The 25,831-nt window shown below is 46.6% G+C and overlaps 2 protein-coding genes across 2 annotated transcripts; one reads left to right on the forward strand and one right to left on the reverse strand.

The window, feature by feature from the left end:
- Positions 1–20,434: 20,434 nt before the first annotated feature.
- LOC123180670 (adenine nucleotide transporter BT1, chloroplastic/mitochondrial) lies at positions 20,435–23,945 on the forward strand. Its single transcript, XM_044592753.1, has 4 exons — positions 20,435–20,671; positions 20,769–21,658; positions 22,912–23,073; positions 23,181–23,945. The coding sequence occupies exons 2-4, from the start codon at positions 21,044–21,046 to the stop codon at positions 23,649–23,651; spliced, it is 1,248 nt and encodes a 415-aa protein (XP_044448688.1). The 5' UTR covers positions 20,435–20,671; positions 20,769–21,043; the 3' UTR covers positions 23,652–23,945.
- A 306-nt stretch (positions 23,946–24,251) lies between these two features.
- LOC123166519 (uncharacterized protein At2g34160) lies at positions 24,252–25,616 on the reverse strand. Its single transcript, XM_044584330.1, has 5 exons — positions 25,243–25,616; positions 24,917–24,965; positions 24,734–24,796; positions 24,549–24,613; positions 24,252–24,442 (listed from the first exon to the last, which is right to left on the reverse strand). Exons 1-5 carry the CDS (start codon positions 25,372–25,374, stop codon positions 24,347–24,349), a joined length of 405 nt encoding a protein of 134 aa, XP_044440265.1. The 5' UTR covers positions 25,375–25,616; the 3' UTR covers positions 24,252–24,346.
- Positions 25,617–25,831: the final 215 nt, after the last annotated feature.

Here is a 25,831-nt window from a genome sequence, read left to right on the forward strand (position 1 = left end):
CGAAGACCCGGGATCTCTATCTAGCTGGTGATACGTTGTGTCATCCATGCACCTGACGCATCCAGAAAATCCGTGGACCACCTGCCCCGCGAGATATCCGTAACCGAGATAGTCGTGCACCGTCGTGAGCAGTGCGGCTCTCATAGGGAAATATTCTTTCTCTGCGGCGTCCCACTTATTGGCTAGCGTTTTCCACAGCGTGTCTAGCTCCTCTTTCAGCAGCCCCAGATACAGATTGATGTCGTTCCCTGGTTGTTTCGACCCTTCAATTAGCATACTCATGTGAATGTACTTCCTCGTCATGCACAACCAGGGGGGAAGGTTGTACATCCACACAAACACAGGCCAGGTGCTATGTGTGCTTCTCTGGCTGCCAAACGGATTGACTCCATCGGTGCTCGCGCCCAGCACGATGTTCCTTGGATCCTTCCCAAATTCTGGGTGTTCGAAGTTCAACGCTTGCCACTGGCTCCCATCCTTAGGGTGACTCAGCATCTTGTCTTTTTTATTTATCTCCGGATCATTTGCGTCATCTTCTCGCTTCTTCTCCTCCCTATCCGTGTGCCAACGCAGGAGCTTTGCTACCTTAGGGTCCGCGAAATACCGCTGCAGACGAGGAGTGATCGGAAAGTACCACACCACTTTTCGAGGAGCTTTCTTCCTCTTCTTGTATCGAGTGACGCCGCACACCGGACATATGGTAGACTCCGCGTGCTCGTCCCGATAAATGATGCAATTGTTCATGCACACATGGTATTTCACGTGCGGTAAATCCAGAGGACACACGATTTTCTTCGCCTCCTTGAAACTGGTCGGGCACTTGTTCCCCTTGGGAAGACGTTCGTGCCAGAATGACATGTTCTCGTCGAAGCATGCGTCGGTCATTTTGTGTTTTACCTTCATCTCCAGAGCCATGAGCGTTACTTTCAGGCGGGTATCCTCGGGCCTGCATCCTTCATACAATGGAGTAACCGCGTCTATCTCCAGTTGATCCAGCTTGGCCTTCTCTCGGGCGGCAGCTCTTGCGTTATCGGTCTGCTTGAGAAGCAGCTCTTGAATATGAGGGTCTTGCACCCAGCCCATCGATGGTCCATCATCGTCTGCTCCGACGGCATCTTCATCTTCATGATCATGCCCTTCGTCTGCTCCGGCATCTTCCTCATCATCATGTCCGGCATCTTCTACATGATGACTGTGTACAGCATCACCGCCGTGATCATGTCCTGGAGATTCTTCGTCTTCTCGCCCGCCCGAGCCGCGGTGGTTGTCTTGCTGCCCTTCCTCATTTCTTGCCCGGCCCCCATGGACGACTCCATAGTCATCTTTATCACCTTGCCACCGATAGCCATCCATGAAACCACGCAAGAGCAGGTGGTCCCGCACCTGCCCGGAATCCGGGTCCGCAATAAGGCTCTTCAGCTTGCATCTTTGACACGGACATCTTATCTCCGTCTCATTCTTTTCAAGCATCTCAGCCTTCGAGGAGCTCAAAAACCTATTCACGATGCCTTCGGTCATCGTGCGGACCATGGTCGCCTGCGGGGTAGAGCAAAACGATATTTTAGAACCAAGAAAAAATTTGGCATGACTTTCCCTAAAAATAGGACCAAAAAGAATGCATAGTGCCAAAATTCTCACCGAAACGGAAATGAATCAACATTCCGGCAAAATATTGGCAACTATCGCATTTCATACCGGTACCTGCAAACACAAACATATATGCAACACCACAAACATACATAGATCTAGCTAGGCCATAAAAAGTGCATGTGCACGTTGTTGGAGGGAGAACAACATAAAGATAGCTTCCCCCTTACTTACCTATCAAAACAAGGTAATTTAACCACTTAATTTGGATGAATTTATGGTGCAAATGAGGTGAGGAGGAGGAGGCAGCCGAGACAAGCTTGGAGGAGGAGGTGGAGTGGAGAGAATGAAGTGGGGAAAGTGAGTGGGTAGGTGTGGTTGTCCAAAATATCTAGCTGGTCCCAGGTTACTAATGGCGCACCACCTACAAATGCGCCATTAGTAACCCTGGTTACTAATGGCGCACCTGCTGGTGGTGCGCCATTAGTAGTTTTGCAAAAAAAATTTATAGTAGTGGCGCACTATGAGGCTGGTGCGCCATTACTAGTTAGAACTAGTAATGGCGCACTGTGCCCTGGTGCGCCATTAGTATGTTTGGAAAAATAAAAAAATATTTTGTTACTAGTGGCGCACCGTGTGTCTGGTGCGCCATTAGTGTCTTTCACACTAATGGCGCACCAGCACATGGTGCGCCACTGCTATATAGTAGTGGCGCACCACATGTCTGGTGCGCCATTAGTGGCCATTTCATCTATAGCCCTTTCCCTAGTAGTGGGAGGGGTGTGGCGTACCGCAAAACGGACGAAAGGGACCTCCTACGGTCGAAACGGGGTCCTGTTCATCGGGAGGGGTGTGGCGTACCGCAAAACGGGACTCCACGGGATACTGTTCATCTCCACCGTCGACCTCCTCCAACCTCCATGGGCTCCTGTTCATCCAGCCTCCACCGCGCGCTACTCCACCGGCTACTGTTCAACCACCCCTCCACGGGCACCCCTCCACCGTCTACTGTTCATCCAGCTCTCCACACCACGGGGTCCTGTTCAACCACCCATCCACGGGCACCCCTCCACCGTCTACTGTTCATCCAGCCCTCCACCACAGCACGGGGTCCTGTTCATCCAGAGGCAACGCCACCGCTCACTGTTCATCCAACCCCCCCCCCCCCCGCAGCGCTCACTATTCATCCAATTGATCGGCTTTAGTTAGCAGCAGTAGCGAAGGAATCCCTCGATCGGGTTCAGTTAACAGCCATCGATCGATCGCGCGGGTTCAGTAACGCGTAGCCTGCAGTGCAATCGCTCGGGTTTAGTTAGAGCCCAACGCCTCGCTCGGGTTCAGTTAGAGCAAACGCCTCGCACACACGCGCGTACGTGTACGAGAGAAACGCGCATCGCTCGGCCCCCGACCTCCCACCGTAACCGGGAACTCCCCGAAATTTTCCTCCCCTCGCTTCTACCACGGTTTTTTCCGTCATGGACGGCCCAAAGAATGTCATGCAGCTGCGTCTCCGGCCCGCCCAGGACGAAAAGCCCATTTTCTGTCATGATTTTTTGTCATAGAAGTAGGAGCCCACCACATCTATGATGATACCGGGTTTTGTCACAATTATCGTCATAGAAGTGTCATATGTATGACAAAAAAAAATTTCGTTCGGCCCAAAATGTCACGGATGTGTCTTTTTTTTGTAGTGACACCGCAAGGTGGCCCGAACCTGGGTAAACTACCATGTTCATCTTCTTCCTTGTTCATCGAGTTAGGCCGTGCGGCGACGGGCTAGTAGGCTGGATAGGTTGAGTTCTTCGCGCAAGCCCCATAATTCAAATCTTTCTTGGGTCTGCGGAGCCCTGAATCCGACAGCGACGATCAGGATGTGAGAGGGGCAGTTCCAGAAGGTAGTAGGGGTTGATCTTTGCCTTGATTTGGAGAAAGGATGGATGAACTCACGCGAGCAGCACTACACACAAGTTCAGAGATTGGCATCTGGTTCATTCAGTCGGATTCAGTGTACATGAAACTGAATCATGGTCACACGTTGTCACACGTCAGTACTTCAATAGTGTTCTGTTTTGTACCTATGTTCTGTCATTAACTTATCCTGTGGTCGTGTTGTAGTACTCGCAACTAGTACACGACATACAATAGTTGTGCTTTTGGCCTACTAGAATCAATTTGTGCATAACTATTGTCAACAGATGCAACTTGTATTATTTTCCCTGGCTGAATTGATGGCATTTGTTAATTTTTATTGCTATATAATCATTCAAATTATAACCACACATTGCATAATTTTGTATTTGATGCATAAAGAAGAAAGCAATATGCAATTCAATAGTTTGACATCCAAACAAGATTTGCCCTTCGGCTAAGATGGGAATGGCTTCACAGATTGGACGACGGTCGGCCTTGGCAAGGTCTGAATCTGGTGCCGGATAAGCAGGTTCCGTGCGCGTTCAATAGCTTGGTGACGTGGGAGATCGGTGATGGCAAAAGAACCCTCTTTTGGAAGAACAGATGGGTGCATGGTAACACGATTGCTGAGATTGCCCCTGATCTGGTGACTAAGATGAAAACGAGGATGATCAACACTAGGCTGGTCAACGAGGGATTAAACCAGCACGATTGGACCAAGGACATCCCGGAGATGCTGTCCACGGAGGAGTTCGCGCAATTTATCCACCTTTGGGAGATTCTTATGCAGTTTAACATCAATCCAGGAAGTGAGGACAAGGTCGTTTGGGCTTGGCATGATCCGGGTGTCTATTTTGCTGCTTCGGCATATCGGATGTTATGTGCCGGAGGAATCAGATTTGCGCCGGCGGCGGCTATTTGGAAGAATGGAGCACATCTTGCCTACAAGATCTTCATGTGGTTGGCGATTCAATACCGCATCTGGACTTCGGATAGGAGACTAAGGCACGGCTTACAAGAGATGGTATCCCCTTGTTATTTCTGTGACCAGGAGGAGGACACGGTAGATCACCTCATGATTCAGTGTGTTTTCGCGTGACAAGTCTAGTTCAAATGCTTCTCCAAAGTGGGCATCAATCCCAACCTGACCCCTATGCAACATGACAGGCTACACCAGTGGTGGATGAGTACGCGCAAGCAGATCAGCAGGGCGGACAAGAAGGGCTTCGATGCTTTCGTCATGTTGATTTGCTGGACGTTGTGGAAGCAAAGGAATGCTAGGGTTTTCCAGTCATGTGTAATTTGCGATGAGCATGCTACGGCCAATCTTCTTTCAGGAGCTGCACCTATGGATGCTGGCGGGAGTGGCAGGAGTCCAACGGTTTTGTGGGTAGTCCGCTTAGTGTATTGGAGTGGTTGGGTGGGATCGCCGGCTTGTGACGATCTACCATCAAAATCTTGTACATATCTTTCTCTCTTCTATAAAGCTAAGGTACGCCTTTGGCGTACTCTCGAAAAAAAACATCCAAACAAGATTTGGTATTGAAACCTCACTGAGATTCCATGAGCCAAATCCATGAGCATCCAAACAATCGAATTCGTATTCATGTCATTGCAGTTTCTTTGCTGAATTGGTATTGTAACCAATTCAATACAGACATCCAAACGCAGGGTTAGTGTTCTCCAAGCCATACCTCCATATAAAAAAGGTTCTACAATCAAAGTCATTACTACTTATGAGTAGTGTTCTTCTTTCTAACTACCCCCGTTTCTAAATATAAATCCTTTTAGAGACTTAAGTATGAATTACATATGGTTGTATATAGACGCATTTTAAATATAGTTTCATCTGTTTGCTCCGTAGGTAGTCCATAATGAAATCTCCCAAAAAAGTTATATTTAATACTCATAAAAATAAGAGCATTTAGATCACTACTTTAGTGATCTAAACACTCTTATATTTCTTTACGAAAGGAGTATTTAGGAACGGATGGAGAGTAGTATTTCCGTTTTTATTTATATGGTGGGAGTCTACCTCAAGAAAAAAAATGACCCAGGAGGATTCACCTGGCACCACAGAGCGGAGCGAATGGTTTGAAGCCACCATGTCTTTGTTGGACGGATGTTTCTAAGTAGGCAGAGGACTGACGAAACTGTTCTTGTGGAGCTAGCAAGTACTCCGTACTATACTACTGGGCTGAGCTAGCAAGTAGCCGGTCCGCCCTAGTCTTCATCAGTGGAGGAACGGGAGAAGTAAGTAGGAGGGAGGGTAGGTACAACGTCGCGAGAGGGAAAAGTGCAGCCTTGTTGCCGTGCTGCCCATTTTGACTTCTTTCCTCACCCGCCACCCTGCATCTTCACCTCCCGCCGCGGCGGCGGCAGCAGCGGCCAAGAAGCGCGAGGTCGGGACAGTAACGCGGCGAGTTAAATGCATGCTCCCAGGTAACCGCCCCTGTTCCTCCGGCTCCAAATCGCGCCGTGGAGAAAGGGCCTCCGAATCTTTATTTATTGAATTGCGTTTTTCTCTCCCAACATGCAGATTCCTTTGACTGCTCTGCCGCCATCACCGGGGCGAATTGATCCGTCCGGCGAGCCCCTGGAAATCGCGCCCTTTATCCGCCACCGAGATTCCCCTTGCCTTTCTGCGTCTCTTCCACGCCCGGCCGGTTGAACCCCAATTGTCAGGTCCAACGGGCAACACAGTCCAGCGCGGCCCCACTCGTCAGAGTTAACGGTTAAAGCACTGACCCGATGACATCCATCGTTTGTGACCATTTCTGAGGGTTTCAGACAAAAGAGTGGGGAAAAGTGAGCAAAAGTTAAGAGCATGGGGATGAATGAGTAGAGCTAAGGAACCAGGGGCACAGATGTAAAAATCCCAAGAATTTAAGTGAAGCACATAGAGCAATTCTATTAAATCATAGCATAATTTTGGCTCTCCCAAATAGGTGTGTTCAGCAAGGATACTTGACACAAAACAAAAAGCAAAACAAGCAAAGACTCATATAATACAAGACACTCCAAGAAAAACTCATGATATGTGACGAATAAAAATATAGCTCCAAGTAAAATACCGATGGTCGTTAGAAGAAAGAGGGGATTCCACTTGGGGGGATGCCACTTGGGGCATCCCCAAGCTTAGTTGCTTGTTCCTCTTTGGATAATAACTTGGGGTGCCCTGGGGCATCCCCAAGCTTAGGCTCTTCTTACTCCTTATTCTTTCGTCCATCGTGATCTCACCCAAAACTTGAAAACTTCAATCACACAAAACTCAATAAAACCTTCGTGAGATCCGTAGGTATAACAAAGCAAATAACCACTCTAAGTACCGTTGAAAACCCATTCATATTTTATTTTTGCATTATATCTAATGTATTCCAACTTTGCTATGGCCTATACCCCCGAGAAAGTCCATAGATTCATCAAAATAAGCACACAACACAAAGAAAACAGAATCTGTCAAAAACAAAACAGGCTGTAGTAATCTAAAAACTTCTTGTACTTCTGTAACTCCAAAAATTCTGACAAATTAGGACAACATAGGCAATTTGTATATAAATCTTGTGGAAAAAATTCAGAATTTTATCACGCTTTTGTAAATTTAAACAATTCTGTCACTGGCGCACAAAGTTTCTGTTTCCAACAAGATCAAATCAACTATCAGCCAACATGATCTCAAAGGCTTTGCTTGGCCCAAACACTAACTAAAACATAAAAAACACAATCATACCAGTAGCATAATTGTGCAAACACTCAAGAACAGAAAGAAAAAGTCGAAAATAAATTTTATTCATTGAGTTGCCTCCCAACAAGCGCTATTGTTTTATGCCCCTAGCTAGGCATAATGCATAGATTCAAGTATTATCATTTTTAGTTTTAGCAACTTTTGTATGGGCTTTCTCAAACCCGGGAGGCTCTTTACGCTTCCCTAAATTCTCAGGAAAAGAAACCATCTTGAGATCCAAAATATCCAACCGTTTATTGCAAAGAGTAATCAAAGTATTCATGCGATTGAGGTTTCCACTAATATGTTTGAGAAGTTCATTATATTTTTACAACTCGATCATATGTTTATGCAAATCACTCAACTTATCTAAAATCTGAACCCCTTCTTGAGTAAAAGAAATCCCCTTTTTGGTTGGTGGAATTCCCAAGATCCCCTCTAGGATCTCATAAGCAGTATTAGCATCAAGTTCAATAAAATTTCCTTTAGCGGCAAAATACAAAAGTTGTCTATGATGCAAAGCTAATCCTATATAAAAATTTCGAAGCAAAATCCTTGCATCTCCTTTAAGATTGCTAATGCAATAAGATTCCATTAATCTATACCAAGCATCTTTCAAATTTTGTCCTTGTTTCTGCTTGGAGTATAAAACTTGAAAATCTGGTGACAAAGGAGGAGGAGTCATGCTAGTCATAGTAACAAGGTAGATAAGCAAGATCACACACATAAAGATAGATCTGACAAGAAAAACGTCGAGCGAAAAAAGAGGGTGAATAAAACGGCAAATTTTTGTGAAGTATGGGAGATGAAAACGAGAGGTAAATGTTGGGAATCGTAGCATAATTTAAAATTTTCCTACGCTCACCAAGATGCATCTATGGAGTCTACTAGCAACGAGGGGAAAGGAGTGCATCTACATACCCTTGTAGATCGCGAGCGGAAGCGTTCCAATGAACGTGGATGACGGAGTCGTACTCGCCGTGATCCAAATCACCGATGACCGAGTGCCGAACGGACGGCACCTCCGCGTTCAACACACGTACGGCGCAGCGACGTCTCCTCCTTCTTGATCCAGCAAGGGGAAGGAGAGGTTGATGGAGATCCAGCAGCACGACGGCGTGGTGGTGGATGTAGCGGGTCTCCGGCAGGGCTTCGCCGAGCTTCTGCGAGACGGAGAGGTGTAACAGGGGGAGAGGGAGGCGCCCGAGGCTGTATATCTCGCTGCCCTCTCTCCCCCCCCCCACTATTTATAGGTCCCCTGGGGGGCGCCAGCCCTTGGGAGATCAGATCTCCAAGGGGGGCGGCGGCCAAGTGGGGGGGGAAGGGGTGGCTTCCCCCACAAGCCAAAGGGGCGCCCCCCACCCCTAGGGTTTCCAACCCTAGGCGCAGGGGGAGGCCCACGGGGGGCGCCCCAGCCCACTAGGGGCTGGTTCCCTTCCCACTTCAGCCCACGGGGCCCTCCGGGATAGGTGGCCCCACCCGATGGACCCCCGGGACCCTTCCGGTGGTCCCGGTACAATACCGGTAACCCCCGAAACTTTCCCGGTGGCCGAAACTTGACTTCCTATATATAATTCTTCACCTCCGGACCATTCCGGAACCTCTTGTGACGTCCGGGATCTCATCCGGGACTCCGAACAACTTTCGGGTTTCCGCATACACATATCTCTACAACCCTAGCGTCACCGAACCTTAAGTGTGTAGACCCGACGGGTTCGGGAGACATGCAGACATGACCGAGACGCCTCTCCGGTCAATAACCAACAGCGGGATCTGGATACCCATGTTGGCTCCCACATGTTCCACGATGATCTCATCGGATGAACCACGGTGTCGAGGATTCAATCAATCCCGTATGCAATTCCCTTTGTCAATCGGTATGTTACTTGCCCGAGATTCGATCGTCGGTATCTCAATACCTTGTTCAATCTTGTTACCGGCAAGTCTCTTTACTCGTACCGTAATGCATGATCCCGTGACTAACGCCTTAGTCACATAGAGCTCATTATGATGATGCATTACCGAGTGGGCCCAGAGATACCTCTCCGTCACACGGAGTGACAAATCTCAGTCTCGATCCGTGCCAACCCAACAGACACTTTCGGAGATACCCGTAGTGCACCTTTATAGTCACCCAGTTACGTTGTGACGTTTGGCACACCCAAAGCACTCCTACGGTATCCGGGAGTTGCACGATCTCATGGTCTAAGGAAAAGATACTTGACATTGGAAAAGCTCTAGCAAACGAAACTACACGATCTTTTATGCTATGCTTAGGATTGGGTCTTGTCCATCACATCATTCTCCTAATGATGTGATCCCGTTATCAACGACATCCCATGTCCATAGTCAAGAAACCATGACTATCTGTTGATCAACGAGCTAGTCAACTAGAGGCTTACTAGGGACACTTTGTGGTCTATGTATTCACACATGTATTACGATTTCTGGACAATACAATTATAGCATGAACAATAGACAATTACCATGAACAAAGAAATATAATAATAACCATTTATTATTGCCTCTAGGGCATATTTCCAACAGTCTCCCACTTGCACTAGAGTCAATAATCTAGTTACATTGTGATGAATCGAACACCCATTGCGTCCTGGTGTTGATCATGTTTTGCCCTAGGGAGAGGTTTAGTCAACGGATCTGCTACATTCAGGTCCGTGTGTACTTTACAAATATCTATGTCTCCATTTTGAACACTTTCACGAATGGAGTTGAAGCGACGCTTGATATGCCTGGTCTTCCTGTGAAACCTGGGCTCCTTCGCAAGGGCAATAGCTCCAGTGTTGTCACAGAAGAGAGTCATCGGGCCCGACGCATTGGGAATCACCCCTAGGTCGGTAATGAACTCCTTCATCCAGACTGCTTCCTGTGCTGCCTCCGAGGCTGCCATGTACTCCGCTTCACATGTAGATCCCGCCACGACGCTTTGCTTGCAACTGCACCAGCTTACTGCTCCTCCATTCAAAATATACACGTATCCGGTCTGTGACTTCGAGTCATCCAGATCTGTGTCGAAGCTAGCGTCGACGTAACCCTTTACGACGAGCTCTTCGTCACCTCCATAAACGAGAAACATATCCTTAGTCCTTTTCAGGTACTTCGGGATATTCTTGACCGCTGTCCAGTGTTCCATGCCGGGATTACTTTGGTACCTTCCTACCAAACTTACGGCAAGGTTTACATCAGGTCTGGTACACAGCATGGCATACATAATAGACCCTATGGCCGAGGCATAGGGGATGACACTCATCTTTTCTCTATCTTCTGCCGTGGTCGGACATTGAGCCATGCTCAATTGCACACCTTGCAATACAGGCAAGAACCCCTTCTTGGACTGATCCATATTGAACTTCTTCAATATCTTGTCAAGGTATGTACTCTGTGAAAGACCAATGAGGCGTCTTGATCTATCTCTATAGATCTTGATGCCTAATATATAAGCAGCTTCTCCAAGGTCCTTCATTGAAAAACACTTATTCAAATAGGCCTTTATACTTTCCAAGAATTCTATATCATTTCCCATCAATAGTATGTCATCCACATATAATATGAGAAATGCTACAGAGCTCCCATTCACTTTCTTGTAAACACAAGCTTCTCCATAAGTCTGTGTAAACCCAAACGCTTTGATCATCTCATCAAAGCGAATGTTCCAACTCCGAGATGCTTGCACCAGCCCATAGATTGAGCGCTGGAGCTTGCATACTTTGTTAGCATTCTTAGGATCGACAAAACCTTCCAGCTGCATCATATACAACTCTTCCTTAAGGAAGCCATTAAGGAATGCCGTTTTGACGTCCATCTGCCATATCTCATAATCATAGTATGCGGCAATTGCTAACATGATTCGGACGGAATCAGCTTCGCTACGTGTGAGAAAGTCTCATCGTAGTCAACCCCTTGAACTTGTCGATAACCCTTAGCGACAAGTCAAGCTTTGTAGATGGTCACATTACCATCTGCGTCCGTCTTCTTCTTAAAGATCCATTTGTTTTCTATGGCTCCCCGATCATCGGGCAAGTCAGTCAAAGTCCATACTTCGTTCTCATACATGGATCCTATCTCGGATTTCATGGCTTCTAGCCATTTGTCGGAATCCGGGCCCGCCATCACTTCTTCATAGTTCGAAGGTTCACCGTTGTCTAACAACATGATTTCCAGGACAGGGTTGCCGTACCACTCTGGTGCGGAACGTGTCCTTGTGGACCTACGAAGTTCAGTAACTTGATCTGAAGCTTCATGATCATCATCATCAACTTCCTCCCCAGTCGGTGTAGGCACCACAGGAACATTTTCCGGCGCTGCGCTACTTTCCGGTTCGGAGGGGGTGACTATCACCTCATCAAGTTCCACTTTCCTCCCACTCAATTCTTTCGAGAGAAACTCCTTCTCCAGAAAGGACCCGTTCTTGGCAACGAAGATCTTGCCTTCGGATCTGAGGTAGAAGGTATACCCAATGGTTTCCTTAGGGTATCCTATGAAGACGCATTTTTCCGATTTGGGTTCGAGCTTTTCAGGTTGAAGTTTCTTGACATAAGCATCGCATCCCCAAACTTTTAGAAACGACAGCTTAGGTTTCTTCCCAAACCATAATTCATACGGTGTCGTCTAAACGGATTTCGACGGAGCCCTATTTAAAGTGAATGCGGCAGTCTCTAAAGCATAACCCCAAAATGAGAGCGGTAAATCGGTAAGAGACATCATAGATCGCACCATATCCAATAGAGTGCGATTACGACGTTCGGACACACCATTTCTCTGAGGTGTTCCAGGCGGCATGAGTTGTGAAACTATTCCACATTTCCTTAAGTGTGCACCAAACTCGTGACTTAAATATTCTCCACCACGATCTGATCGTACGAATTTTATTTTTCTGTCACGTTGATTCTCAACCTCACTCTGAAATTCCTTGAACTTTTCAAAGGTTTCAGACTTGTGTTTCATTAGGTAGACATACCCATATCTACTTAAGTCATCAGTGAGAGTGAGAACATAACGATATCCTCCGCGAGCCTCAACACTCATTGGACCCCAAACATCGGTATGTATGATTTCCAATAAGTTGGTTGCTCGCTCCATTGTTCCGGAGAACGAAGTCTTGGTCATCTTACCCATGAGGCATGGTTCGCACGTGTCAAATGATTCGTAATCAAGAGACTCCAAAAGTCCATCTGCATGGAGCTTCTTCATGCGCTTGACACCAATGTGACCAAGGCGGCAGTGCCACAAGTATGTGGGACTATCGTTATCAACTTTACATCTTTTGGTATTCACACTATGAACATGTGTAACATCACGTTCGAGATTCATCACAAATAAACCATTGACCAGCGGGGCATGACCATAAAACATATTTCTCAAATAAACAGAACAACCATTATTCTCGGATTTAAATGAGTAGCCATCTCGAATTAAACGAGATCCAGATACAATGTTCATGCTCAAAGCTGGCACTAAATAACAATTATTGAGGTTTAAAACTAATCCCGTAGGGATATGCAGAGGTAGCGTGCCGACGGCGATCACATCGACCTTGGAACCATTCCCGACGCGCATCGTCACCTCGTCCTTCGCCAGTCTCCGTTTATTCCGTAGTTCCTGTTTTGAGTTACAAATATGAGCAACCGCACCGGTATCAAATACCCAGGAGCTACTACGAGTACTGGTAAGGTACACATCAATTACATGTATATCACATATACCTTTGGTGTTGCCGGCCTTCTTCTTGTCCGCTAAGTATTTGGGGCAGTTCCGCTTCCAGTGACCACTTCCCTTGCAATAAAAGCACTTAGTCTCGGGCTTGGGTCCATTCTTTGACTTCTTCCCAGTAACTGGTTTACCGGGCGCGGCAACTCCCTTGCCGTCCTTCTTGAAGTTCTTCTTACCCTTGCCCTTCTTGAACTTAGTGGTTTTATTCACCATCAACACTTGATGTTCTTTTCTGATCTCTACCTCAGCTGATTTCAGCATTGAATATACCTCAGGAATGGTCTTTTCCATCCCCTGCATATTGAAGTTCATCACAAAGCTCTTGTAGCTTGGTGGAAGCGACTGGAGGATTCTGTCAATGACCGCGTCATCCGGGAGATTAACTCCCAGCTGAGACAAGCGGTTGTGCAACCCAGACATTCTGAGTATGTGCTCACTAACAGAACTATTCTCCTCCATTTTACAGCTGAAGAACTTGTCGGAGACATCATATCTCTCGACCCGGGCATGAGCTTGGAAAACCAATTTCAGCTCCTCAAACATCTCGTCTGCTCCATGTTTCTCAAAACGCTTTTGGAGACCCGGTTCTAGGCTGTAAAGCATGCCGCACTGAACGAGGGAGTAATCATCAGCACGCTGCTGCCAAGCGTTCATAACGTCTTGGTTCTCTGGGATTGGTGCATCACCTAGCGGTGCTTCTAAGACATAATCTTTCTTGGCTACTATGAGGATGATCCTCAGGTTCCGGACCCAGTCCGTATGGTTGCTGCCATCATCTTTCAGCTTGGTTTTCTCTAGGAATGCATTGAAATTAAGGACAACGTTGGCCATTTGATCTACAATACATAGTGTAAAGATTTTAGACTAAGTTCATGATAATTAAGTTCATCTAATCAAATTATTTAATGAACTCCCACTCAGATAGACATCCCTCTCGTCATCTAAGTGAAACATGATCCGAGTTTAACTAGGCCGTGTCCGATCATCACGTGAGACGGACTAGTCAAGATCGGTGAACATCTCCATGTTGATCGTATCTTCTATACGACTCATGCTCGACCTTTCGGTCCTCCGTGTTCCGAGGCCATGTCTGTACATGCTAGGCTCGTCAAGTCAACCTAAGTGTATTGCGTGTGTTCCGAGGCCATGTCTGTACATGCTAGGCTCGTCAACACCCGTTGTATTCGAAAGTTAGAATCTATCACACCCGATCATCACGTGGTGCTTCGAAACAACGAACCTTCGCAACGGTGCACAGTTAGGGTGAACACTTTCTTGAAATTATTATAAGGGATCATCTTACTTACTACCATCGTTCTAAGTAAATAAGATGCAAAAACATGATAAACATCACATGCAATCAAATAGTGACATGATATGGCCAATATCATCATGCTCCTTTGATCTCCATCTTCGGGGCACCATGATCATCTTCGTCACCGGCATGACACCATGATCTCCATCATCATGATCTCCATCATTGTGTCTTCATGAAGTCGTCACGCCAACGATTACTTCTACTTCTATGGCTAACGCGTTTAGCAACAAAGTAAAGTAAATTACATGGCGTTATTCAATGACACGCAGGTCATACAAAATAATAAAGACAACTCCTATGGCTCCTGCCGGTTGTCATACTCATCGACATGCAAGTCGTGATTCCTATTACAAGAATATGATCAATCTCATACATCACATATATCATTCATCACATCTTCTGGCCATATCACATCACATAGCACTTGCTGCAAAAACAAGTTAGACGTCCTCTAATTGTTGTTGCAAGTTTTTTACGTGGTTTGTAGGTTTCTAGCAAGAACGTTTTCTTACCTACGTATGACCACAACGTGATTTGCCAATTTCTATTTACCCTTCATAAGGACCCTTTTCATCGAATCCGTTCCGACTAAAGTAGGAGAGACAGACACCCGCTAGCCACCTTATGCAACTAGTGCATGTCAGTCGGTGGAACCTGTCTCACGTAAGCGTACGTGTAAGGTCGGTCCAGGCCGCTTCATCCTACAATGCCGCCGAAACAAGAAAAGACTAGTAGCGGCAAGAAGAATTGGCAAACTCAACGCCCACAACTGCTTTGTGTTCTACTCGTGCATAGTAACTACGCATAGGCCTGGCTCTGATACCACTGTTGGGAATTGTAGCATAATTTAAAATTTTCCTACGCTCACCAAGATGCATCTATGGAGTCTACAAGCAACGAGGGGAAAGGAGTGCATCTACATACCCTTGTAGATCGCGAGCGGAAGCGTTCCAATGAATCTGGATGACGGAGTCGTACTCGCCGTGATCCAAATCACCGATGACCGAGTGCCGAACGAACGGCACCTCCGCGTTCAACACACGTACGGCGCAGCGACGTCTCCTCCTTCTTGATCCAGCAAGGGGAAGGAGAGGTTGATGGAGATCCAGCAGCACGACGGCGTGGTGGTGGATGTAGCGGGTCTCCGGCAGGGCTTCGCCGAGCTTCTGCGAGATGGAGAGGTGTAACAGGGGGAGAGGGAGGCGCCCAAGGCTGTATATCTTGCTGCCCTCCCTCCCCCCACTATTTATAGGTCCCCTGGGGGGGCGCCAGCCCTTGGGAGATCAGATCTCCAAGGGGGGGCGGCGGCCAAGTGGGGGGGAAGGGGTGGCTTCCCCCACAAGCCAAAGGGGCGCCCCCCACCCCTAGGGTTTCCAACCCTAGGCGCAGGGGGAGGCCCAAGGGGGGCGCCCCAGCCCACTAGGGGCTGGTTCCCTTCCCACTTCAGCCCACGGGGCCCTCCGGGATAGGTGGCCCCACCCGGTGGACCCCCGGGACCCTTCCGGTGGTCCCGGTACAATACCGGTAACCCCCGAAACTTTCCCGATGGCCGAAACTTGACTTCCTATATATAATTCTTCACCTCCGGACCATTCCGGAACCTCTCGTGACGTCCGGAATCTCATCCGGGACTCCGAACAACTTTCGGGTTTCCGCATACACATATCTCTACAACCCTAGCGTCACCGAACCTTAAGTGTGTAGACCCTACGGGTTCGGGAGACATGCAGACATGACCGAGACGCCTCTCCGGTCAATAACCAACAGCGGGATCTGGATACCCATGTTGGCTCCCACATGTTCCACGATGATCTCATCGGATGAACCACGGTGTCGAGGATTCAATCAATCCCGTATGCAATTCCCTTTGTCAATCGGTATGTTACTTGCCCGAGATTCGATCGTCGATATCTCAATACCTTGTTCAATCTCGTTACCGGCAAGTCTCTTTACTCGTACCGCAATGCATGATCCCGTGACTAACGCCTTAGTCACATAGAGCTCATTATGATGATGCATTACCGAGTGGGCCCAGAGATACCTCTCCGTCACACGGAGTGACAAATCCCAGTCTCGATCCGTGCCAACCCAACAGACACTTTCGAAGATACCCGTAGTGCACCTTTATAGTCACCCAGTTACGTTGTGACGTTTGGCACACCCAAAGCACTCCTACGGTATCCGGGAGTTGCACGATCTCATGGTCTAAGGAAAAGATACTTGACATTGGAAAAGCTCTAGCAAACGAAACTACACGATCTTTTATGCTATGCTTAGGATTGGGTCTTGTCCATCACATCATTCTCCTAATGATGTGATCCCGTTATCAACGACATCCCATGTCCATAGTCAGGAAACCATGACTATCTGTTGATCAACGAGCTAGTCAATTAGAGGCTTACTAGGGACACTTTGTGGTCTATGTATTCACACATGTATTACGATTTCCGGACAATACAATTATAGCATGAACAATAGACAATTACCATGAACAAAGAAATATAATAATAACCATTTATTATTGCCTCTAGGGCATATTTCCAACAGTAAATGGCAAATAATGTAAATTGCAAGGAGACGAGATTTGTGATTAGGAACCTGATAGATGTTGATGATGTCTCCCCGGCAACAGCGCCAGAAATCCTTTCTTCATGGCTCGTGTCCGCGTCAGTTTTTTCCCGAAGACGAAGGGATGATGCAGCACAGCTACGGTAGGTATTTCTCTCAGTGATGAAACCAAGGTTATCGAACCACTAGGAGAACCAAGCAACACTATGTAAATGGTACATGGACACAAAGAACAAATACTTGCAACTCGACGCGTAAGAGGGGTTGTCAATCCCTCTCGGGTAAAAGATAGGTTGGATTATATGATTTTGGATAAATAGATCTATCGATAAAACAAAATAAAATAAAGAAAGAAAAAGTGCAGCAAGGTATTTTTGGGTTTTTAGAATGATAGATCTGAAAAAATGCAAATAAAATATATCTCGAAGCAAATATGATAAAGAATAGATCCGGGGCCATAGATTTCACTAGTGGCTTCTCTCAAGAAAATAGCATACGGCGGATAAACAATTTTCTGTTGGGCAAATGATAGAACTTTAAATAATTATGACGATATCCAGGCAATGATCATTATATAGGCATCACGTCCAAGATTAGTAGACCGACTCCGGCCTGCATCTACTCTCCACACATCGACCGCTATCCAGCATGCATCTAGTGTATTAAGTTCATGGAGAAACGAAGTAATGCAATAAGAACGATGACATGATGTAGACAAGATCTATTCATGTAGGAATAGACCTCATCTTGTTATCCTTAATAGCAACGATCAATACGTGTCTTGCTGCCCCTTCTGCCACTGGGAAAGAACACCGCACGACCGAACCCACCACAAAGCACCTCTTCCCATGGCAAGAAAAATCGATCTAGTCGGCCCAACTAAACCAAAGATTCAAAGAAGAAATACAAGGTTATAAGTAATCATGCATATAAGAGATCAAAACTCAAATAACTTTCATGGATAAAATAGATCTGATCATAAACTCAAAGTTCATCAGATCCCAACAAACACACCGCAAAAAGGGTTACATCAAATAGATCTCCAAGAGACCATTGTATTGAGAATCAAAAGAGAGAGAGAGGAAGCCATCTAGCTACTAACTACGGACCCGTAGGTCTACAATGAACTACTCCCGCATCATCGGAGAGGCACCAATGAGGATGATGAACCCCTCTGTGATGGTGTCTAGATTGGATCTGATGGTTCTGGAACTTGCGGCGGCTGGAATTGTGTTTTGTCGACTACCCTAGGGCTTTTGGATTTTCGGGGTATTTATAGAGCAAAGAGGCGGTGCGGGAGGCCACCGAGGTGGGCGCAACCCACCAGGGCGCGCCTAGGCCCCCAGGCGCGCCCAGGTGGGTTGTGCCCCCCTCAGGGCACCCCTCTGGTATTTCTTTGGCCCATCTTGTGTCTTCTGGTCCAAAAAAATCTCCAAAAAGTTTCGCTGCGTTTGGACTCCCTTTGGTATTGATTTTCTGCGAAGTAAACAACAGCAACTGGCATTGGGATCTATGTCAGTAGGTTAGTCCCAAAAATGATATAAAGTTGCTATAAAATGATTGTAAAACATCCAAGAATTATAATATAACAGCATGGAACAATAAAAAATTATAGATACGTTGGAGACGTATCAGCGGCTATTGGAGACACCAGAGCGTTTTCAGGAATGCTCGGATCAATTGATTGCATGCATTGGCAATGGAAGAACTGCCCCAAAGGTTTGCGGGAAATGAATCAAGGTCACACCAAAGAGGCCACCATCACACTAGAAGCGGTGGCATCGCATGACTTATGGGTTTGGCATGCTTTCTTTGGAATGCGGGGATCTCACAACTACATCAACGTGCTTCAACGATCTCCCGTGTTCATGAGGCTTTGTAATGGGGAATCACCGCCATGCAACTACACTGTCAACGGCTGTGACTACAACATGGGATACTATCTTGCTGACGACATCTATCCTCAGTGCGAGACGTTTATTAAGACCATATCCGAACCACAGGGAAACAAACAAAGCCACTTTGCAACAATGCAGGAAGCAGCTAAGAAGGATGTGGAGTGGACATTCGGAGTGCTTCAAGCTCGTTGGAGAATTGTTCGTGAAGCTGCAATGATGTGGGAATCAGAAAATTAATGGCAGGCCATGACATGTTGTTTTATTTTGCACAACATGATTGTCAAGGATGGGAATGATGGTGTAGCCCAAACCAATGATTTTGAAGCACCTGGAGAACAGTGGCGGAGCTTGTAGCCTATTATTGGGCGAGCTGGGCGGCCAAATAGAACAAAATAGCCTGTGGGCTGGTGTTCTTAGGCCCACGAGTGAAAAAATCACAGTACAAATTGGAAAATGATGTTGGGCGGGCCATGACCCATTTGGCCTTGCCATAGCTCTGCCAGTGCTGAAGAACAAGTTCAAATTTCGGAAGATCAAGATGTAGCTCATCTTATAACTTTCTACAGATGCATCAGAATGTTTGAGATCATCATGTGCACACACAGCTACTCAATAATCTTGTGGAGCATATGTGGACCAAAGAGCTAATGTTTGAGTTGTGCAATTAAAATAAATTTTATGTAAAAGCTATGAATTTCCGGTACCAACATTTGTTATTTACGGTGTGACATTAACGTGTGATGGACATGCATGGATTTGAAATATATGGATGCCGAGCATAAAAATATGAGGGGCTGTACGGATGCGTCTGCGGACGTGTCCAAACACGTCTATGGAGCTGGATTTGTCAAATCCAGCTGTAAACGCTCTTAGCACACCTTTTAGTGTTCTCCAAGCCATACCTCCATACAAAAAAAGTTCTACAATCAAAGTCATTACTACTTATGAGTATGGTTCTTTTCTCTAACTACCCCTTTGTTTCTAAATATAAATCCTTTTAAAGATTTCAATATGAATTACATATGATTGTATATAGACGTATGTTAGAATATAGATTCATCCATTTGTTTCGTAGGTAGTTCATAATAAAATCTCTAAAAAGACTTATATTTAATATATAGGAGTGGATGGAGAGCAAGTATTTCTGTTTTTATTTATGGTGGGAGTTTACCTCAAGAAAAAAAATGACCCAGGAGGATTCACCCGGCACCACAGAGCGGAGCGAATGCTTTCAAGCCACCACGTGTTATAGGGGGGGGGATGTTTCTAAGAACATCTCTAGTGGATCATCTATATGGACGTGTATAGCAAATATACACGATGTGAGCTGAAAAACTGCTCCAGCGACTCGTGTAAGAGGGCGTGTAAACATCCACGCCCAGGCCACGACGGTACGAGGCGTGGAAATATACACGAGCAAGCCACGCTCGTGAGCTCACGAAAAGGAGACCGCTGCTTCGTCCCGCGCCCGCCCGGAGGAAGGATCGGAGGAGCTCGCCCCCAAGTCGCCGTCATGTTTCTAATATACACGTCCTAATTTACACGTTCCACTGAAAAACTGAGAGGTGTATAATTTAGCAAGGTGTATATGGACGTGTATATGGAGATATACACGTCCAAATTTACACCATCCACTGGAGATGCTCCAAGTAGGCGAAACTGTTCTTGTGGAGTACTAGTACCAATCTACCATTACTGGGCTGAGCTAGCAAGTACTCGAGCGCCGGCCCGCCGTGTCTTCAGTGGAGGAACGGGAGAAGTAAGTACGAGGGAGTGTAGGTACAACGTCGCGAGAGGGAAAAGTGCAGCCTTGTTGCCGTGCTGCCCATTTTGACTCCTTTCCTCACCCGCCACCCTGCATCTTCACCTCCCGCCGCGGCGGCGGCCAAGAAGCGCGAGGTCGGGACAGTAACGCGGCGAGTTAAATGCGTGCTCCAGGTAACCGCCCCCGTTCCTCCGGCTCCAAATCGCGCCGTGGTGAAAGGGCCTCCGAATCTTTATTTATTGAATTGCGTTTTTCTCTCCCAACATGCAGATTCCTTTGACTGCTCTGACGCCATCACCGGGGCGAATTGATCCGTCCGGCGAGCCGCTGGAAATCGCGCCCTTTATCCGCCACCGAGATTCCCCTTGCCTTTCCGCGTCTCTTCCACGCCCGGCCGGTTGAACCCCCCCTTGATATCCGTCGCTGTCGGCTTTCATTCCTTTGGGACAAGTGCCAGCCCTTTTGGTTCTTGGGGTTGAGGAGGGCCGGAGCCCTACCGAGACCACCGTAGGCTAGCAATCCCTCCCTGGAGACGAGCCGAGGCGATGAGCAACAAGAGCGGCAGCGTGCGGTTGCAATGCGCGGAGGCGACGGCAGCGGATTGGGGCTGTTGCTTCCTCTCCCTCTCCGTGCCACCACCTCCACCTGCGGCGCCCTGTGATGCAGATAGCAATTGTGGATTCAACCTGGCATGGACCCTCCACCAGTCCTTCCACCCACCCGCTGGTCTCTTTGCCAGCGTCGGCCACAAGGTGGGGGTGGGCTTCCCGGCCTCCTCCTCCTCCTCTGGCGCCACATCGTCGGGAAACCCCCAGGACCCGTACAGAAAGTACGTTTCACCGGAGGCCGTCGAAACATCCCTGCCGGTGCCGGGTGATGGAGTGGGGTTGCGGGGGAAGGGGAAGAAGAAAGCGGTGAGGATCAAGATTAAGGTTGGGAATTCCCACCTCAAGAGGCTCATCAGTGGGGGGATTGCAGGGGCAGTGTCAAGGACAGTTGTCGCACCTTTGGAGACGATTAGGACACATTTGATGGTCGGCAGCAATGGGAATTCATCTACGGAGGTGTTTGAGTCTATCATGAAGAATGAAGGATGGACCGGGCTGTTCCGCGGCAATTTTGTTAATGTCATTCGAGTCGCCCCGAGCAAAGCAATCGAGGTAACTAATTGATCCATGGCTGCCCTGTTTTCTTGATTCTGCACCATGGTTCCCTTGTTTTGAATATGATTGATTCTATTACTGTGATTTTTTTAATGTATACGTACTAAGCAGGAGACTTATTTACCATAATGTTATGAGTCCTTGCCTATGCTTTTTCTTTTGATTAGCATGTAAATGCACATACCCACCCACATACAAAGTTAAGCTTTACTCGTTGTAAATCAGTGTCCCTTTCTGTCCAAATTTCAGCTTAGGTCCATTTTTCTTACTATTGGCTCAGGTCCTATACTGCTATTTGGCACAGTGCCTACATATATTCTTCAACTAAGTTTACTATTTAACCTGGGCTAACTTATTTTTTTGTTTTGTTTAAAACTGAAGTACTGTCGCTCCTATTTGGCAAAGTGCCTACATATGAATTTTTTTAAGCTGGATTTACGCAAACACATATTAAGAGCTTTCCTGAGCTAGGCCACTTGTGACTAATCCTTCAATCTAGTTCAGAAGAGACCTCATGCTTTGATGTACTTCATATCATAATACCACAATTTTTATTTCAATTTGATTCATCTTAATATAGTACTGTTCTCATTTTTTCCTTAGAGACCTTTTATGTTAACAGAATCAAAAGTTAGGTTCATATAACAAGGAGTCGTTGTAGTTTACCCTATGAAATTGATTTTGGTGGTTGCCAACTTGCCTGTCCTCTGCCCAAGCTGGTCTAAAAAATAAGTAGCTTCAACACTTAAACAAAGCTCTGGATTGCATAAATTAGAGGCTTTGAACCACTTGGTTCTTTCTTTGTACAAGATCAGTCAAGATAACATATCAGTGTCTATTCCAATTTCCATAGCCCATAATCCATATACCAAGAAACTTCGCGTTGCCGTTTTATTGCCATGCACCTGCCAAAGTCTCCGGATGATTATGTTCATCATTTAAAGATTTTCATGCCTGAAGTGTTGGATGTGAGCAGGAATAACTTCAATCTTGTCTTGACCGTCCAGTCTAATCAATCTGTTCATTTAATTATAGTGCTTTACAACCTTTCAACTGAGCTGCAGATCATTAGCATTAGTTTCGCCACTTTTCTGTACCTTTATTTACCTTGATGCTAATTCTATTTACCCTTTCAATCAATATTTTATTGAGAATATTTCTGTGCTAGCTTATCTCTTATGCAGTTATTTCCATATGGTTTATCCTCTTCCTTAATGCTTGTTTTGACCCTTTTTCCTCTTTTGTTGCAGCTTTTTGCCTTTGATACAGCTAAGAAGTTCCTAACCCCCAAATCTGGGGAAGAACGGAGGATCCCAATCCCTCCTTCACTAGTGGCAGGGGCTTTTGCTGGTGTCAGCTCAACTCTGTGTACATACCCTCTGGAACTAATTAAGACTCGATTAACCATACAGGTTAGTGTTATTATGCAAGAACTGTCTGGATGCCAGAAAAAAAACTTTTGTTAGAGTTCTATTACAACACATGAAGTGCATATGATGAATGCCCTCTAATTGTGCAGAGAGGCGTGTATGATAACTTCCTCCATGCATTTGTGAAAATCGTCCGTGAAGAAGGCCCCGCTGAGCTGTACAGAGGCTTAACCCCAAGTCTAATCGGAGTGGTGCCATATGCAGCAACCAACTACTTCGCGTATGACACCCTTAAGAAGGTGTACAAGAAAATGTTCAAGACAAATGAAATCAGCAACGTTCCAACCCTGCTCATTGGGTCTGCTGCAGGAGCCATCTCAAGCACCGCCACATTTCCTCTTGAGGTTGCCCGCAAACACATGCAAGTCGGAGCTGTTGGCGGCCGAAAGGTATACAAGAACATGCTTCACGCTCTCCTGACCATTCTCGAGGACGAAGGGGTTGGGGGCCTCTACAGAGGACTGGGGCCTAGTTGCATGAAGCTGGTGCCTGCTGCTGGGATTTCGTTTATGTGCTACGAAGCTTGCAAGAAGATACTAATTGAGGAAGAGGACGAGTGAAGCGTTCCTCGACAACAGCTCCATAAAAGGGTAGTGGCTTGAGTTTTGTTTGCTGGTCCTATTATGGATCTGATCCTAGGGCCTTCCTCCCAAGATACTAGGTTTCGTGACAGACAGTGGGTAAACTTTTTTGGTCTTCTTTGGATGATGTTACCTGACTAATCTCAATAACTGTTGCTACAAGATTTCAAACTCTTTCTGTAGTCTCAGCTTGACCTGATAAAAAGTTACATATGTTTCCAGTTTGCTTTGGCTATATGCATGAATGAAGCGTGTGTTTGTCGTAAAGTCTTTGTTTGGGCGTATGAAACCAGTGAAATTAACTCGTGAGACATCAAATTCTACATGAGTGGCATCGAAATTGATCTTGTTCAGTTGATTGTGTTATGGACTTTTGATTTTGATGCCAACTCATGGCAAGTCTGGTATGTACTTTTGATTTTGATGCCAACTCATGGCAAGCCTTCCAGACAAACACTTAAATTATCAGCTCTTGCCGCAATTGCATTGCAAAATTAACATTACCAACAGCTGCAGCATGCATTTTGAATGAATCAAATATGTATATGTTTAATAAATTCTAGAGGTTCACATTGATCAAGAACTGAACACATCTTCATCGCCCTGCTCCCGATGTAACCAAAAGTAATAACAAAAGAAAACAGAAGCCATCATGTCTACATGACTAGCAATTTCTAGGTCTGCTCCTCCTCGTCTTCTGCTGCCTCCTCCGCCGCAGCCGTGGCCATCAACTCATCAAACTTGTCGCTCTTCCGCAGCACTATCTCAATCTGCGCAAAATGTTCAACGTAAATGTTGGGGTAAAAAGAACAATATCTGAATGATATCCTGCTAAAAACAAAATTCTGATGATATGACAATATGGATTATTCTGACCTTGGCCTTTTGGATTGGCCGCCCTCTCATCTCATCCTTGATTTCCACAGTGGATGTCGTAATCCCTGCACATATTATTCTTGATTAGAGAATGTTTGTGCCATATTAAAAAAGCAGGGTCTCAATATAATGCTATCACTATTAGCATAAGTGTATAATGTTGGGCAAGGGGAAAAAGTTCTTACTTGTCTCGAATGCGAAGCCATTGTTTTTCAGAATCTCTGCCACGGTCACGACCGTCGCTATGGCTGCAAGCATATTAGGCAGATATGTCCATGGTTCAAATTATCTCATGCAAGAACACTACATATAATCCTTATTAATCGCAGACATATTTGACGCGATGCAAGGAGGAGTAGGCGACGTACCCATGCCGAGCGCGGAGAGCTCGACCTCGCCGTGCTGCTGCATGTACCTCTGCACGCGACGCAAGGGAAAGAATCAGCACCCACCAGGCCATGGCGTACGAAACTACTCTGCGTACGATGCCTTCTCGTTGGACAACAGTACGATCAGACTGGGATCATCTCTAAATACTAGGGCCCACGAACTGAATCATCTATGGCTGTCTCTAATTGTATGGAGTGTTCGACACGAATTTATCGTACGTATAGCAAGGTTCCATGGCGTAACAACGAGACCCACAGCCGATCGGTCGATCGATCGACTCGTGAACAGATATAGTAATAAATACCTTGGCGAGGTTGACGTAGAAGAAGAGGGGTTTCTTGGTGTTGGACACCTGAATCCGGTTGCTGCTCCCGCCGCCGCCGCCGCCGCCGTTGGCGGCCCTCGCTCTCTGCGCCTCCGCCGCGTCGCCCGACATTGGTTATGCCGCTGCTAATAGCAAGATCGAACGGTCCGCCGGCGGCGATTCCCTGCTCGTCTCGATCGTGCGCGGGACGGGTTCGTGGCTCGTGGCTTCAGGTCGGAGGGAGGAAGACGGGGCGTGGCGATATTAATGGCTGTCTGAGACGATCGGATGAGAAGACGAGTCGGATCGGGAGCGGGTCGTGCGAGGAGTCGGGTACCGAGTCCGTGCCCAGCTCCAACTCAAATAGTTTACGAGTGTTTCTCTGAAATCAAAAGTATCCTTCTAATTTCCTAATTTTATAGGAAGTCCGGACCTCTAAAAAGGAAAAATATACCACCTCTGTACCAAAATACGGGAGAACAACTAAGGAGCGAGTACTTCTCCGGAAGCCCCCGCAAGGGTCACCTTGAGTGGGCTGGGAGCGCGTCATTTGACGCGCTCTCAGCCGCCGCCACGTGTCGCGCATTAT

This window comes from Triticum aestivum, chromosome 1D, assembly GCF_018294505.1.
Source record: "Triticum aestivum cultivar Chinese Spring chromosome 1D, IWGSC CS RefSeq v2.1, whole genome shotgun sequence".
NCBI lineage: Eukaryota > Viridiplantae > Streptophyta > Magnoliopsida > Poales > Poaceae > Triticum > Triticum aestivum.

Excerpts from the sequence above, each read along its gene's own strand:
- LOC123180670 (XM_044592753.1), top strand. The coding sequence starts at position 21,044 with ATGAGCAACAAGAGCGGCAGCGTGCGGTTGCAATGCGCGGAGGCGACG. Across the intron at positions 21,659-22,911 it reads CCCCGAGCAAAGCAATCGAG|CTTTTTGCCTTTGATACAGC; the intron begins GTAACTAATTGA and ends CTTTTGTTGCAG. Across the intron at positions 23,074-23,180 it reads AGACTCGATTAACCATACAG|AGAGGCGTGTATGATAACTT; the intron begins GTTAGTGTTATT and ends CTAATTGTGCAG.
- LOC123166519 (XM_044584330.1), bottom strand. The coding sequence starts at position 25,374 with ATGTCGGGCGACGCGGCGGAGGCGCAGAGAGCGAGGGCCGCCAACGGC. Across the intron at positions 24,966-25,242 it reads TCTACGTCAACCTCGCCAAG|AGGTACATGCAGCAGCACGG; the intron begins GTATTTATTACT and ends CGTCGCGTGCAG. Across the intron at positions 24,614-24,733 it reads TGGCTTCGCATTCGAGACAA|GGATTACGACATCCACTGTG; the intron begins GTAAGAACTTTT and ends TAATATGTGCAG.